The 15795-nt window shown below is 36.6% G+C and overlaps 1 protein-coding gene across 1 annotated transcript; it reads left to right on the top strand.

The window, feature by feature from the left end:
- The first annotated feature begins 619 nt into the window (after positions 1-619).
- Positions 620-12443, top strand: LOC134238257 (uncharacterized). The gene is made up of 3 exons (XM_062720375.1): positions 620-887; positions 1274-1504; positions 12214-12443. The coding sequence occupies exons 1-3, from the start codon at positions 620-622 to the stop codon at positions 12411-12413; spliced, it is 699 nt and encodes a 232-aa protein (XP_062576359.1). The 3' UTR covers positions 12414-12443.
- The last annotated feature ends 3352 nt before the right edge of the window (positions 12444-15795 follow it).

The following is a 15795-nucleotide window of genomic DNA, read 5'->3' as shown; positions in this document are numbered from 1 at the left end:
TATTTCTGCATAAGTAAGAGAAGTTGACGATTGAAAAGTTAAAGTCATCTCGTATATATTGGACCTTGGTTGTTAGATAACCATTTTTACTCATACAGAGACGTCATATAATCATATATCAGCAAGGGGCTTCAAATTTAGTCCTCTTCAATTCGGGATATTAGCCAGTGGGGGATCTTTATTGTGCAAACGCACACACAGCGATGGGGCCTCGATTTCAGAGGTCCTTACCACAACTTGCTCTTAAAAGTGTTGAATTTTTTGCAAAGTGAAAGAGTTGTCCCATTTACATGTACATATGTTTAATCCACTTAGGGTAGGCGATATCATAACTCACTGACCAGGAATAAACATGGCTACTTGTGTGAAAAATGTCATGAAATAAAATAGCTGGTTTCTGATCAAAAAAACAATTAATTATTATATATTATAATTTTTCACAATTTTAACTTGACTTTCAATTGCCTCAATAATTAACAAAAACTGATGTAGTTATTTTTTTATCTAACTATTCAAATTCTTATAAAATCGTTTTATTGATTTAAAATAAAATATGAATGAATGAACGGTTCTATATACCTTTCAACTTAATAACCAAAGATTCCCCTAACTATCAGTCATGGTTTTCGTTAAACTTGTAATTTTAATATCTTGTATCGTTCCAGGAATTTTACAACAGTTCAACAAAACACCTTATTTTAACTCTTATCTTACTTCGGGTTGTAAAACAACATACGTGACCAGCTTGCTTCACTGTGGTAGCCTCTGCAATGAGGAAAATAAAGTGTCATTCTTTTACAATCCGTCAAAGAAGTTATGTCGCTGGGACTGTTTAGTTCTATATTTAGGCAACTCTTCGCTGGAACAAAGCGAATGGATTCGTTACGGTAAGATTTTTTTAATGAATCTTTATTTTTATTTTTAATTATACATTCAAAACCTAAACAAAGAGAGCCCTAGCTGGCTGCGGTTATATCTATATTCTGTCGGTTTTTAAAAGCATATCTTTTTTATCAAACTAAATAAAACATAGTTTCTATGCCCTAACCGTGAAATTTTTTATGCATTTTACATGTATTATGTCATGGATCCTTTTCCGTCCACCATTACATCACTCTGCTATAAATTTTGAAATAAAGCATTTAGAAATAGAAATTTGTTCTCTATGTACGTAAAATGCCTCATCCTTTATAATTTTAAAATTTGGATGAAGCCATTTCGGAGATAATGAGAATGACCCAGCTACAATTATTGTATTTTTCTTCACATTTAGAACGTTCGTCGAAAGGAAACTCGGCTTTGGGTAGGACGGCCAGCTCCTCGTCCACGTTTGATTCTATTGATCCCCCGAGTCTAGCCGTGGACGGGATCCTTTCTTCCTCAGTCACAGAGGGACACCGTTGTTTTGTGTCCCAGTTGGAACCCTCGCCGTTCTGGCAGGTTGATTTAGGAACCGTTCACAGTATTTCCTTTGTCAGGATTTACAACAGAATGGATAACACGGGTAGGTACTCCGGTAGGCATCACGGATTTTGGTTACTTTTTATACAGTATTTGAGTCAAAGAGTGGATTCATTCTTTGGCGAATAAGAGTCTTATTACATTCTAAACTGTTAAAATAGTTTACTATTGTAGAAAAACTGAAAATGCAAAAAATTGTATTGTGATTTTTCGTGAACATAATCAACCTTATGTATTCAGTTGCTAAGCTATAATATCATTCTAAAACACCATATACGAGTTCATCGTCAAATATTAATCGGCGTTTTTATACTAATTGTTAGGTCATTCTAAAGTTTACACACCGAATTCCTGACGGATTTGTTTCCGTTATTTACCGATCATGACAAGGAGCACACGGCGGGAGGATAAAACAAAAATCGTTCACCTGTATTGTTACAATGTAGCTCATGCTCATTGATATGTGCACTATTTAAGAAAATTAACACGTCCCGAAAACGTTAACTGTTTTTGTTGACAGGGCCCGAGCTCTGATTTTAATAATGTGTATGTTTCACGCAGAAAATTCACGGTAGAAATGAGAGAAAGCAAAACCAACTCACAGGTATTGTCAGTCCGTGCTTAGTGTGACCGGTCGACAGGGAGTGCTCACTCCTCCATGGCACCTGATCCCACCTCTAAATGTTTTGGAGTTCCGTGTTTTCTCTGCTGTTACTATTATAAATTAATGGACTTTTTAGCTTGAATACTATTCGTTATCTCCATACATTTCATTAAGAACAAATGCCTACAATAAATAATTTCATTAAATCGTGGTTAATGATGCATATTTCAGTTCGATGTTGCGTAAATTTCATGAAAGTACAGTACCGATCGGACACAAGCTAACACGAGAGTGAACAGGAAGCTTCCTGGGTCCGCTCGTGGTCCGCTTCGGGTCCGCTTTCAGAAATTTTTGGAACGCTCCGGGTGCGCCTTGGGTAAGCTTCGGGTTCGCTCGGGGTCAGCTCTGGGTCCTCTCTAGAGCGAACCTAGCTTTCCCTTTCCGGGTTTGCTTTTCGCACTCGTACGCTCACATTCTTTTATATTCCAAATTATTATGCTGTCAGTTTGTCTCTATATAACCCATACATAAAAACGTATTTCTAAATATACTTATAACTAACCACCTTGAGAAATGAATTTAAAAAACAATTAATTATCTTTTATTTTGAAAATAAACAAAATGAATATAAAAATATATATATCATGCGGTAAAATAAAATTTATCCTGCAACTACCTCTTGCATTGACCTTATAAAGGTAACCTAATAAACCAAAGCTTTATCCGGTCACTGACGTAATAAAGCCACGTGCTGACTTTCAACGCCGGACTACTTTGTTTATTTAGCAACAAAATGGACGCTGACGCCTTTGACCTCCAGTCTGATGTAAACAATACTGAAGAGGTGGATCAAGTCACTTCAAGCGACACGCATGACGAAAGTTTGCCCCCTTCCTGTACCACCCGAATGAATTTCCATTCTTGATGTTGATTCTGTTATGGGTCAGAATAACCCTAAATGCCAGCAAAGATCAATCACACAATTTAAACTTAACAATAATTTATTAACATTAATATATACAAATCATAAAGTACAAACTTAGCAAGAATCTAAAAATACATACATCAGAGTGTCCGTTGCTGCACACAATGTCCAGTGCAATTATATCCCAGTCTCTTTATACACCTGTACATCAATGTTACTTATACGACAAATTATTGTTTATGCATCGAATTGACAGGGTATTTATACAGTACTATAAATCTAGAAAATTCTAGAAGTTGTAAGTACATGATATTACTGGAAAGTTCTGGACATACACAAAGTTCAAGAATGTTCTAGAAAAAATGACCGAACATGTTGACCACTCTGGAATGTTCAAGAAACTTAATGTTACTAATAATATACATGTTGAAACAATACAAATACAACACACCTCACAACACTTTTGATGAAAATTTACTAGATATTATGAGTGAAATGGAACGAACCCCGTCTGCAGAAATTTCAGAATCTCAATCTGTAAGGCCTAGGCCTATCGTAGAAACTGAAGTCCAAATCAACAATGACCCACAATTTATTGTTTTGAAATTTAACGATGTTGAAACTTTCATAACAAATCAAGAAAACTCAAACACAATTAAGAAAACTCTAAAAGATGTGAATCTTGTTAGAAAATTCCTCAAAATGAAAAATGAAAACCGCGATTTGCATGAAATTCCCTGTGACGAATTGGACCAGCTTTTAGCAATGTTTGTATTATAAGTAAGAAAAACTGACGATCAAGAATACGAACCAAGCTCCCTCAGATCTATCATAAGTAGTTTGGACAGAAAACTAGGACGACAAAAATATGGACATAAAATTATGGACATTCAAGACGATTCTTTTCGTTTGACTCGCGACGCCTTAAAAGCAAAACAAAAAAATCTGAAAAAACAAGGCAAAGGCAATAAACCAAGCAAAGCTGAGGCAATTTCAGACGAAGAAATTAACATATTGTATGAAAAGAAAATCCTTGGATATGAAACCCCCGAGTCCCTCTTGAATACCCTCTGGTTCAACAACTCTGTTCAGTTTGGACTACGAGGAGTGACCGAGCACTATAATTTACGCTGGGGTATTCAACTTAAAGTATCATCAGATGGGACAGAATACTTAGAGTATAATGAACGACAAACAAAAACTCGAACAGGCGATAATATTGTCGACATACTCCAGGTGAAGCCCAAAATGTTTTCCTCCGGGGACACAAGAGATCCCGTTCTATCTTACAAACTTTATTCGGATAAAAGACCCCTAGGATTTTCTTCAGATGATCATAACGACCCCTTCTATCTATCAAAACGTACCATTTCTCTAGATGACCCGAGAAATGACAAATGGTTCTTAAAACAAAAAGTTGGGGAGAAAAAGCTTGCGTCCTTCATGAAAGAGATGGCTATAAAAGACAATTTTACAGGAAAAAAGTTGACCAACCACAGCGCAAGAAAACATCTCATTTAAAAGCTCCGCAATGAAAATGTCCCACCGACCGATATAATCAAATAAGTGGGCATAAAAATGTTTAATCTGTCTTGAACATAGCTCTATAACCGAAAATCAACAAAAGAAATACTCACACATTTTGAGCAGCACTTCGGTTCAATCGGTTGATCCAAGGCCTACCCCTATGAGTACACAAAATTCACAAAACAATTCAACCAAAAATGTCAGTTTTCAAGTATCGGAAACTTCTTCATTCAGCCAGATGAGTTTCATGTTCTTTGGGGCAACACTTCACATCCAGAATTTAAACATTTACACTGGACATCACTCATAAATTCACAATAATTTAACTTTTCCCATTTTGTATTGTTGCGGTTTTGACACTGTTTAGACTGTTATAGTCAAATCTACGTCATTTATTTACAAAATACTTCTCAATTGCAGCTGTCGAAAATTGCTGATTTGTTAGAATTTTGGATGATATTTTATGTAATAAATAACCTTCCAAATCAAATTTTTTTATTTGTGCTATGTTTTAGTTCATTCTTTTACAAACTGTGTGGATCTACGTTATTATGCGGAAGGATAACTATTTCACGCTTCAACCTAGCGGTGATGCGAGATCAGCGCAATAATATTACCATGCAAAAGAAAACGTTACACATAAGATTTTACTTGAATTACAAATTTATTTTTTATTTTAAGTTGCAGGATAAACAAAATACATGATAACTGTCTTGAAATATAAGCGATATTTGGGCTCGGGTCGAAAACGTAAGAGGGCTCGGCAAGCCTCGCCCTCTATCACGTTTTCTTACCCTCGCCCAAATATCGCTTATATTTCAAGACAGTAACCATGTATTTTATATATATATCAAAATAAGATCATATTTTAATAATCATTTTAATAATAAATAATCTCTATGGAATACGACCACCACTCGCTCTAATTATTGCGAGAAAAGAAGTAAACACGTGCTGTAGATATCTCGACGACGTGTCAATTAACAATGGTCATTTCCAATCCTTCGTCGATACGATATATCCTGGTGAGCTTAAGATAAAAGGCACCACAGAGTCTGACACATCTGTTTCATACTTAGATAGTTTACTTGAAAAAGACGTTAATGGTTATTCAAAAACCAAGCTATATGATGGACGTGATGACATTAACTTTGCTATCGTCAACTTCCCTTACTTATGCAGCAATATACTTTCATCACCTGCATACTGAGTTACACATCTCAGTTGATTCGATACGCAAGTGCATGATCTACGTATGAAGTTTCTAAAACGAGGTTAATTATTGACAAGCAAGTTGATGAAACAAGAATATCAGCAGTCTCGTTCGAATTCATCATTTCTTAAGTTCTATGGTCGATACAATGACTTTGTCAGCAAATACAATTTATCATTGAGACAAATGCTTACTGACATATTTCATACAATTGTTAGTCCATTATTCATACATTGAATTGACGACGAGTTTTTCCGTTATTTCCCGATCATCACAAGGAGTACACTGCGGATGTGACCGGTCAGCAGGGGATGTTCACTCCTCCATGGCACTTGATCCCACCTTTGATGTTTGAGAGGTCCGTGTTTGTTCTGCTCCTATTTTGTATTGTTTTATGGACTTTGATATTAAAAACTGATCGTTATGTCCATATTCTTCTTGCAAGACATCGTTTTCTCATAAATACAATGTAGTCCTGAATTGGAGATAGACCCATCTGCTGCCAAAAACTGCATGGAACTTTTTAAACAATTGAAATTGGGTGAAGGGGGAGGGTGACATTCCTTATAAAGTTCCTGAACGTATTTAATGGGATTCATATCCGGGAATTTGGCAGTACATTATCACAAAGATGCCTTTTTGTCAATATCCTTGGGCGTTTAGCACGTAAGTGTACCGCTTTAAGGATGATTCAGACTGTGTGAGATGATATTAAAGTATCAGTCACATTATCCAGCGATAGGGTATACGATGAGAAACTGATGTGTTTTTTGTTTAAAATGGCGTGGTTGCCGGACGGACACCTTTAATAATCGGACGGTGACTTAGGCCATTTGGCGAATCGGTGGGTGTTTTATGCCTAGGTCACATTTCCCGGCCGGTAGCCGTAGACCGGTGGTAATCGGTAGTAATCTGTGGTGTTAACGATGCCCCAACATCGGTCCACATCGGCCAAGTTGTCCTTAAAGTATCAGTCATATTATCCAGCGATGGGAAATACGATGAACAACCAATGCGTTTTATGAGAAAAATGGTGTGGTTGCCGGCCGGACTTACAAAGGCCCAGCGATGCATTGCTAATCATAAAACGATGTTCCAGGATAATCGGCCGATGTATATTACATCGCTCATACATTGGTGAACAATGTTCGTACATCGGTCGACTACTGGCCAATGTTTTGTCGAACATCGACCGATGATCGGTCGTTATCTGTTGAACACCATTAAACTCCCCGATGACCTCAGATTCAACGGATATTGGACGATGCTCGGCCATACATCGGCCGATCCTTGAAAGATGTGTTAATGATGGGTTGCCGATGAGGAGCGATGTGAGGCATCGTTGGAGACATCGCTGAATTTTAACTACGAATTATTTCCTACCGATGACCCCGCCCATTCGCAAAAAAAGACTCAGTCACCGTCCGATCACTAGTGGTGCCCGGCCGGCAACCACGCCATTTTCATCAAAATACGCATCGGTTTCTCATCGTATACCCCATCGTTGGATAATGTGACTTATACTTTAGGTAGAAAATAAGTTGTAGTTAAAAATCAGCGATGTCTCCACCAATGCCCCACATCGCTCGTCATCGGCAACCCATCATTAATTCATGTTTCAAGGATTGGCCGATGTATGGCCGAGCATCGTCAAGTGTCTGTTTAATCTGAGGTCATCGAGGGATTGAAAGGTTCGCTACAAACATCAGCCGATCATCGATCGATGTTCGACCAAACATTGGCCAATAGTCGTCCGACGTACGAACGATAGTCACCAATGTATGAGCGATGTAATGTAATATACATCGGTCGATAACCCTGGACCATCGTTTTATGATTAGCAATGCCTCGCTGGGCCTTTGTAAGTCCGGCCGGCCACCACGCCATTCTTATTAAAAAAAAACACATTGATTGGTCATAGTTTATACCTAGGTAACATTTCCCGACCGATAGCCGTAGACCGGTGGTAATCGGTGGTAATCCGTGGTGTTAACGATGCTCCAACACCGGTCCACATCGGCCAAGTAGTCCTTAAAGTATCAGTCACATTATCCAGCGATGGGTATACAATAGGCAACCAATGCGTTTTATGATAAAAATGACGTGGTTGCCGGCCGGACATACAAAGGCCCAGCGATGCATTGCTAATCATAAAACGATGTTCCAGGATAATCGGCCGATGTATATTACATCGTTCATACATTTTTGAACATCATTCAAACATCGGGCCAATGTTTGGTCGAACATCGACCGATGATCGGCCGTTATCTGTTGAACACCACTCAACCCCCCGATGACCTCAGATTCAACAGACACTTGACGATGCTCGGCCATACATCGGCCGATCCTTGAAAGATGTGTAAGCGATGGGTTGTCGATGAGGACCGATGTGAGGCATCGTTAAAGACATCGCTGAATTTTAACTACGAATTATTTCCTACCGATGACCCCACCGATTCGCAAATTGGCCTCAGTCACCGTCCGATCACTAGTGGTGCCCGGTCGGCAACCACGCCATTTTCATCAAAAAACGCATCGGTTTCTCATCGTATACCCCATCGCTGGATAATGTGACTGATACTTTACCAATCGCTAGATAATGTCTCTGATACTTTAAGGACTACTAGGCCGATGTGGGCCGATGTTGGGGCATCGCTCACACCACGGATTACCACCGATTACCACCGTCTACGGCCATCGGCCGGGAAATGTGACTAAGGCATAAACTGCCACGAGCACCAATTTCTTGTCATTTTCTTACCATTGAATTTGTTTGTTTTAATGTTTCTTAAATTATTTCAGGACATTGTAACAATCTTTTAACCTGGTTGTGACGCGAAACCTTGGCCTCAGGCGAAAATCAAGATCAGTTCCGGTTTGGTCAAATTTTGTACAAAGCTTTCAAATTGTGATAAGTTGGCGATGAAAGTTGACGAACATCCTATAGAAAAAAATTTAAAATGGTTTAATGTCCTGGTTGTTAATTTTTAAAAGTAATATCAAGGATAAATTAACACTACAATAAAAGTGCGTAAAAACGTAGTGCAAGGATGTTCCTGATATCAACATTCCAAAGGCTCTCCCTCCTTTTTCAATGGTCATTTTGCCAATGTTTTGTGTTTTTTTAGTTTAACTTGTTCTTAAAATTTGATAACTGCCACAAGAAGATGCTAATTACACAAAACACGCGCCGCAAAGTACAGATTTATTGTTTTTAAGCTTCGTCACGTGGTGCACGGAACGTTGGTTTTCATAGGTGATAATTGATTTTCTTTCAACAACTGTTGAGAAAACTCAATGGTTATAATAATTTGAAAATATTATACCATTCTATCATGCAGAGTTTGAATAAATATATTTATTAGACTGAACACCTAAGGCCGGTATACACGGTAAGATTTGTATTATAATACACGTATCAAAATCTTACTGTGTAAACACTCTTAATACAGTGTGTCATACGATTTTTCGAATCTTGTAAAATGTATTAAGAATAGGGCAATGCTCTATTTCTTAATGCAAGTCTTAACTTACATTTCACTTTCAATCCATCAAATGTACTCCCATTATGGGTCATCCTATCTATATCATTACAAAAAAGCACATGGTAAACAATATTGTCCGATTTTACCATTAAATACATCGGCAAGTTTTTATGGGAAAGGGAAGAGGACTTGTGGAATATATCAATGCACTATGTACACCACGTATGTTCCGCCTCTGAATCCATAGTCTTAACCTGAATCCCTTTTTCATTTTTCTTTTTTAGTTTTAGTGCAGTGCATAGTACGATGATAGACATTGCTATCAGAACTTCATCTTCCTTTTTTTTTTTACAGAGAGAGAAATATCCGTCTTTCTGTCTGTTACGCTTTGGGGTACCCATCTCTTATCCGCAACTCCTCTTAAACCCCTGAGTGAAATTTAAAGAAACTTTCACAGAATCTGTATTACATATTGCCATTGTACACCTTTTATTTTACTTTTTGATACGACACATATTTTCGTTTTCCCGCCCACAGCAAAACATGGACTTTGCCATTATAACCATATGGGAAGCGGAGGTATCATTTATTTAGTTTTTATATTTTTGATTTTTTATTAAATAAAAAATATATCTGTTGAAAATCTGGTAAGGGATTAAAAGGTCTCTAACAATGCTTGTGTGAAATTATTCGAAAGGAATCAAACTATCAGAGTTTCAGAATTGCAAATGAATTAAATCAAAATAAAGTCTTGTACATGCAGTTTCTGAAGTAATATCGTATATTGTAATTTGAATATTGTGGCATTCTCATTGTTCGTGTGGGACCAGTGTTCGTGGATTTCGATGGTTACCCTACCCATGAATTTACATCCCCAGAAATGTTTATTTTGTGAAAACACTAACCCACAAAAAAGTAAAGTTTTGCTTGTCTATGAACATTGACACCCACCCCCCGAATTAAAATGATTCGTCAGTGCTTATTTTATCAATATTTTTTAAAGTAAACATTTCTGTTTAAAGATTTGGAAAGCTTGGTTTCGAGAAGCGAAATAATAATTTATTAATACAAAAAGTGAACGACCTACGATTAAAACCCGACCATTTTACCCTTGGAGCGCATTCTTACCGATACACATGTATTTTGGACAAAAAACAGTGAAATCAAATCGAATTTTCATGCATTAAATTGCCTAAAAAATTATGCTTATATTGTTCTATAAGCAAATAATTCAGTTTTTAATCTGTAAAATCAAATTGACGATGTCATATCAAGTCAGTGGAAGAAAAGACCAGAAATAAAATGTATTTCCTCCCTCTTACTTCACTCACCCTTTTAATTCCCCTTTGTATATCGTCTGGAACACAAATTTGATCCAAATTACTAGTATTAAATTCATAATGAGTTTGTATTGGATAAAAAATAAACCAGAAATAGAGTTAAAGTAGTGGGTGAAAATGTGATACAGTATACCAAATGCTTTCTACTCTTGTATGACGTCAAATATGATTGATTGATTGTGTATTGTTTAACGTCCCTCTGGAGAATTTTTCACTCATATGGAAACGTCACCGTATGCCGGTGAAGGGCTTCAAATTTAGACCTATACTCGGCACTCAGGGCCATTGAGCAGTGAGGGTTCTTTATCGTGCCAGCGCCTACCGTGACACGGGACCTACGTTTTTAAGGTCATATCCGAAAGACCCGTGACTCTCACTTCTATTGCCGAGCGCTTGGCGAAGGAACAGTCACTACCTTTGTTTACGTCTTAGGTATGACGCGGCGCCGCGAACGAGAACCGAACCCGGGCCTCCCGATCACGAAGCGAACGCTCTACCACTAGGCTACCGTGACCGGTACGTCAAATATGAAGGGGAAGTTGAGGGGAAAAAATAAACCAAGCACAAGGTGAACATTGATAATTTCTAGGATACAAATTTGATTAGCGATGCTTTACTTTGGAGATTAAGTTCTTCAAACTGTTGTACATGTATTATTTAAAGACACAGGCGGCCATAGGGCCACAACGGTCATCCGAGTCCCTTTATACAGTGTAAGATCGATATCCTACCTACCGTTGAAGTCTGATCACATAGTTTGGCCCCTCTCTATATCTCTAGGTGGTCATAATTTAAACAACCTTTACGCTGGGCAAGAATGCTTTCATCTTGCAATAATATGTGCTGTTATTAGAAGACTTTTCAAAGAATTGTTCTTAAATTGTCCACAGTGGCACCGTCCTACATTGTATACCTTCGGCGGTCATGGTTTGAAAAAAAGTCAAGCGCATTCGAACTGAAAAATACATATGAAAAATGACTTTCCTGTTATCAAGAAAATATTTCTGATTAATTAATTGTATATTGTTTAACGTCCCTCTCGGGAATTTTTCTCTCATATGAATAGAATAGAATAGAATTTATTCCCAATCATGGTCCCACTGGAAGCGTAACACAGATACAAGCATAAATATCACATAAAATGGAGACAGTGTACATAATTAAAAGATTAAACCAATTTTACCATGGTGGTGTGCAAATATTGTAAATACAATGTAGTAATGTTCAAAAATCATATACATTATTTTGATATGAATTGACTTAGTAATCTTAAAATTTACTCATTATACCCCCTGCTTGAAAAGTGTGAGGGTATACTGTAATCGGTATGTCCGTCCGTCCGTCCGTCTGTCTGTTACGCTTTAGGGTACCCATCTCTTATCCGCAACTCCTCTTATACCACTGAGTGAAATTTAAAGAAACTTTCACAGAATCTTTATTACATATTGCACCTTGTGCACCTTTTATTTTACTTCTTGATCCGACACATATTTTGGGTTTCCCAGCCACAACAAAACATGAACTTTGTCATTATAACCATATGGGAGGCAGAGCTCATTGCTCACATTTCCTCTAGTTTGACATAACAGTCTGCATGATGTCGGGTCCAAAAGTTTTCATTACGTGTAACTGCGTAACTTCTTTTTTTTTATTCACAGGAGAAAGATTTCGAGATGCATCAGTTTTAATCTCTGTTAATGGAGCCACCTTTTGGAATTGTGGATCCTTCAAAGGTCCCGGAGTCACACGACAAATTATCGACATAGCCTGCGCAAAAGACACCAATGGACGATTTGTTAAAGTTCAAATTCTAAATAGCTACTTACAGTTGTGTGAGGTGCAAGTCTACACACTGTGATTTTCTTTGCTTTTTATCTCCTGATATATACATTTGTAAGACTTAATGTTTAATTGGTTTATATTCCTACTTTAAACGATTTTATTTCACTTGTAATTGGTCGAAATTGCTTTAGTCAATGATATAGTAATGGCCTGGGGTGGACTTTAATTAATGAGTTCATTTTTTTACGATTTAAATGTGTCAACATTTATTGGGAATACTACCTGGGTGGATTTTATTATGCATTAACTACACTACTACATTCCAGTCCTTTGATTATTTACTCAACGTGGTATCGTCTATTTTTAGCACATTTGGCATACTTGTTGTTTGGATTTATATAGGAAATCCTATTTTCTATGAATTCATGTGCATACCTTCAAAATATTTGCATGTTACTGTATTTTACTTGATTATTTATGAGTCAAATAAGCGTTTGACATGGCCATAATTGCACACGATTGTTGGAGTCATGGAACTTGGAAGTTGTTTACATCCCGCCGAAATCTTATTTTGTATTAGCCAGAGTTTCGTATTTGAGCAAGTTGTATTTTGTTATGCAATCCAATGTTATATTTGCTTGTGAATATCCACAAAATTAATGTTTGAATATGTTTTACTAAGGGTTTTCGCGTTAAACGGGAATTAATAGCAGTTACACATTTTTACTTTGACAGAGCTATTTGAATATCGTCTGCTATACGATTTCAGTTTTCTATCATAAAATACGGGTTTAATTCACCTGAAATGTTTACTTACAGTTGATGAGAACATCTCTCGGATCCATACCACACACTCTTATTATTATTGTGCATTTTAATTCCGTTTTTGTAGTTATAATCCTCATTAAACGGCAGCCTTGTTTGACGTTGTGTGACACTGTTTGACAGATCTTTGTACGGCGCCGTACAGCGTTGTGATTGGTCGAGTGTCACCTTACAGCTTTTTCATTCGTTAATTCATGTCACCTGACTACTTCCGAAGGGTATAAATACAAATGCCTCGCCAGTTTATGGCAGATAAGTTGCATCAGCAACATAGAGCAGTAGTAGCCTAATCCTAGGTGAGACAACTGTAAATTATCTCCCAACACACTGGACACCTGATGTTAGATTAATGCAAATCAACATTCTTACCATTTTTACCTTTGAAAGTACGGTTGACACTATGGGCCAAAATGAATATTAATCATCTATGTGTATCCGATATAGATGTTTGTTTACCTACTGTCATTTCCTGTTTGATGATCAATTACTAAACCAATTAGGCTATTAAACTGATACCAAGCCTTGTCATTACTGAGAAACATGGAAGAATTAAGGAGTGACCTTGAAAAGTGTTGTAATTACTGTAAAACGAGAATAGTTGGCGCATGCGTATTTTAGCGCAAGCGCAACTGGGAATGCATTAGCGCAAATAAATTTTAACGCTTGCACTTGTCAGTAAAATATATAAATGTTACATTTTGGTTTTTTTTATCCGCACCGTATTTGACTTTTTGGTTAGTCAAGCACGGAAAACACATTAGTACTCCTGTATATCACATTCGTTACCTTTACTGCGGTACGTGTTGCTATCACATGGACGTGGTACAATGTTAAAATTTATTTTATTTCTATTTTCAATTAAAAGAAATGGAGTATTTACTCATTTAAATCACATTAAAACAATGCATGCTCCGACAGAAAATTACTCAGTACTTAGATAAAACGGTAATCCTAATCAGGTATTGTCTGCAAGCTCAGTAACCATGATTGATCGCATTGTTTACCTCGAGGCGATAGATGATTGACACGCCGAGAAGCCAAACTTTGAAGGTGCTAATGATAATAATTGGGTAACAACTTCTGGGGTAACAATAGTTTAATTAAATTATGATTTGGCAGAACTTTCTGTCTTGCGAACATGTTCAGTGCCTGTGTATATAAAATCCAATGACCCTTCGACATTACGTAATCGCGCGTTCCGGTTTACATGTACTTACGTAAAAGCTGTGAGTATTGCATTTAAGCAATACATGTCCCCCTATTGGGTTCCCCTTTCTCTATAGGATGTCATTTCATAAACCGGGTCTGTAGGATATATTTATCATTTAAACGATACAACAATCATTAGTTTGTCACTACAAAGCTACCCAGCAAGGCTCAAATCAATAATTTTTAACATGAAAATCTCGTTTGGATCATTAATTTAGTGCAGCACGAACCGATTTTAAACCATATGAAAATTAAAAAATGCCATTGTTACGTCAAAACTGAAAGAAGCGTAGGGATATTCAAACTTGATGTGTATGTGGCAGAGTCATATTTATTTAAAATAATATTTTATCTTTATTGAATAACTTACTGAGCCATAATTTACTATATGCCATATTTGATAGTAGTCTCCATTCATGAATTCTACTCACAAAATCTCATTTGCCAGTAAATTTGTACCCCCTTGTTTAACCGGTTTTTCTGCTATATATACTGAGGCATGGGCCCATCCCTGTCAGTGCGGGAAATTTAACAAATAAATTAAGCTGCCCGTTGTCACCACTTGAAAGGTAATTTTCTTAGTGTATTAAATTTTTGTATTTTATTTATTAAGTCCAAGTTATAATCTCAAGTATTTTTCATATTTTTGAGAGAAAGGTATTTTAAACTATGAAATTGACGTTTTGGGCTTAGTAAACTTAAATTTTCTTATTTTTGAAGTGAATAGGAAATAAAAGTATTTTGTCTCAAATCTATGTGTATTATGATATTGTATATATATTTTTGTATTTGTAGATCTGCCATTGCTTTTTCATTTCCAAATAAATTTATTAAACTGAGCCTGCGTTTTCCATCTCCGCTTGGTTACATGTACATAACTCATCAAGTGCGGAAAACCAAGCGTAAAAATACTGACAGACAAAAATAGGACAGACAGACGGACAAACGAACAGACTTCAAGGAAACCTATAGTCCCCTCCGGTTTCACCGATAGGGGGCTAATAAGTAGAAATGTTTTAACAATAAATTCAAATGATTTGTATTAAAATTTTTAAAATATCACGATTTATTTTAAACTTATCCAGGTCAAAATATAGTAATTTACAAACAATACACTAAATTATGTCTATAGTCATATTCTCTGTAAAATGGAGCAAACACCAAAAAAAAAAATACTAGACGTTCAAATTCAGAAATGGTACATCGATTCGTATCCCAACTTATGGCATAATAGTTCGCTTCTTTAAACAGAAATCATCTTGAGAAGATAGGTAGTTCTCATTGAAAGATACAAAAACGACTGAGTTATAGAACGTCACGTAGTAGCAGATAATGATGCAATTTTGTGTTGTATCCGAGAGAAAAATCCTAATAAATATTGGAATAATAAAACTTATTTCACAAGCAAGTCATACATGTGTGTG

This window comes from Saccostrea cucullata, unplaced genomic scaffold (genome assembly GCF_032062105.1).
Source record: "Saccostrea cucullata isolate Sc308-1 unplaced genomic scaffold, CSIRO_AGI_Scuc_v1 ctg1059, whole genome shotgun sequence".
NCBI classification, from domain to species: Eukaryota; Metazoa; Mollusca; class Bivalvia; order Ostreida; family Ostreidae; genus Saccostrea; species Saccostrea cuccullata.
Note: the sequence above shows the minus strand (reverse complement) of the source record. Positions and strands in the feature narration are given on the sequence as shown.

Coding starts and splice junctions, on each gene's coding strand:
- LOC134238257 (XM_062720375.1), top strand. CDS start 620: ATGGTTTTCGTTAAACTTGTAATTTTAATATCTTGTATCGTTCCAGGA. Junction 888..1,273: donor AAGCGAATGGATTCGTTACG/GTAAGATTTTTT, acceptor CTTCACATTTAG/AACGTTCGTCGAAAGGAAAC. Junction 1,505..12,213: donor CAACAGAATGGATAACACGG/GTAGGTACTCCG, acceptor TTTTATTCACAG/GAGAAAGATTTCGAGATGCA.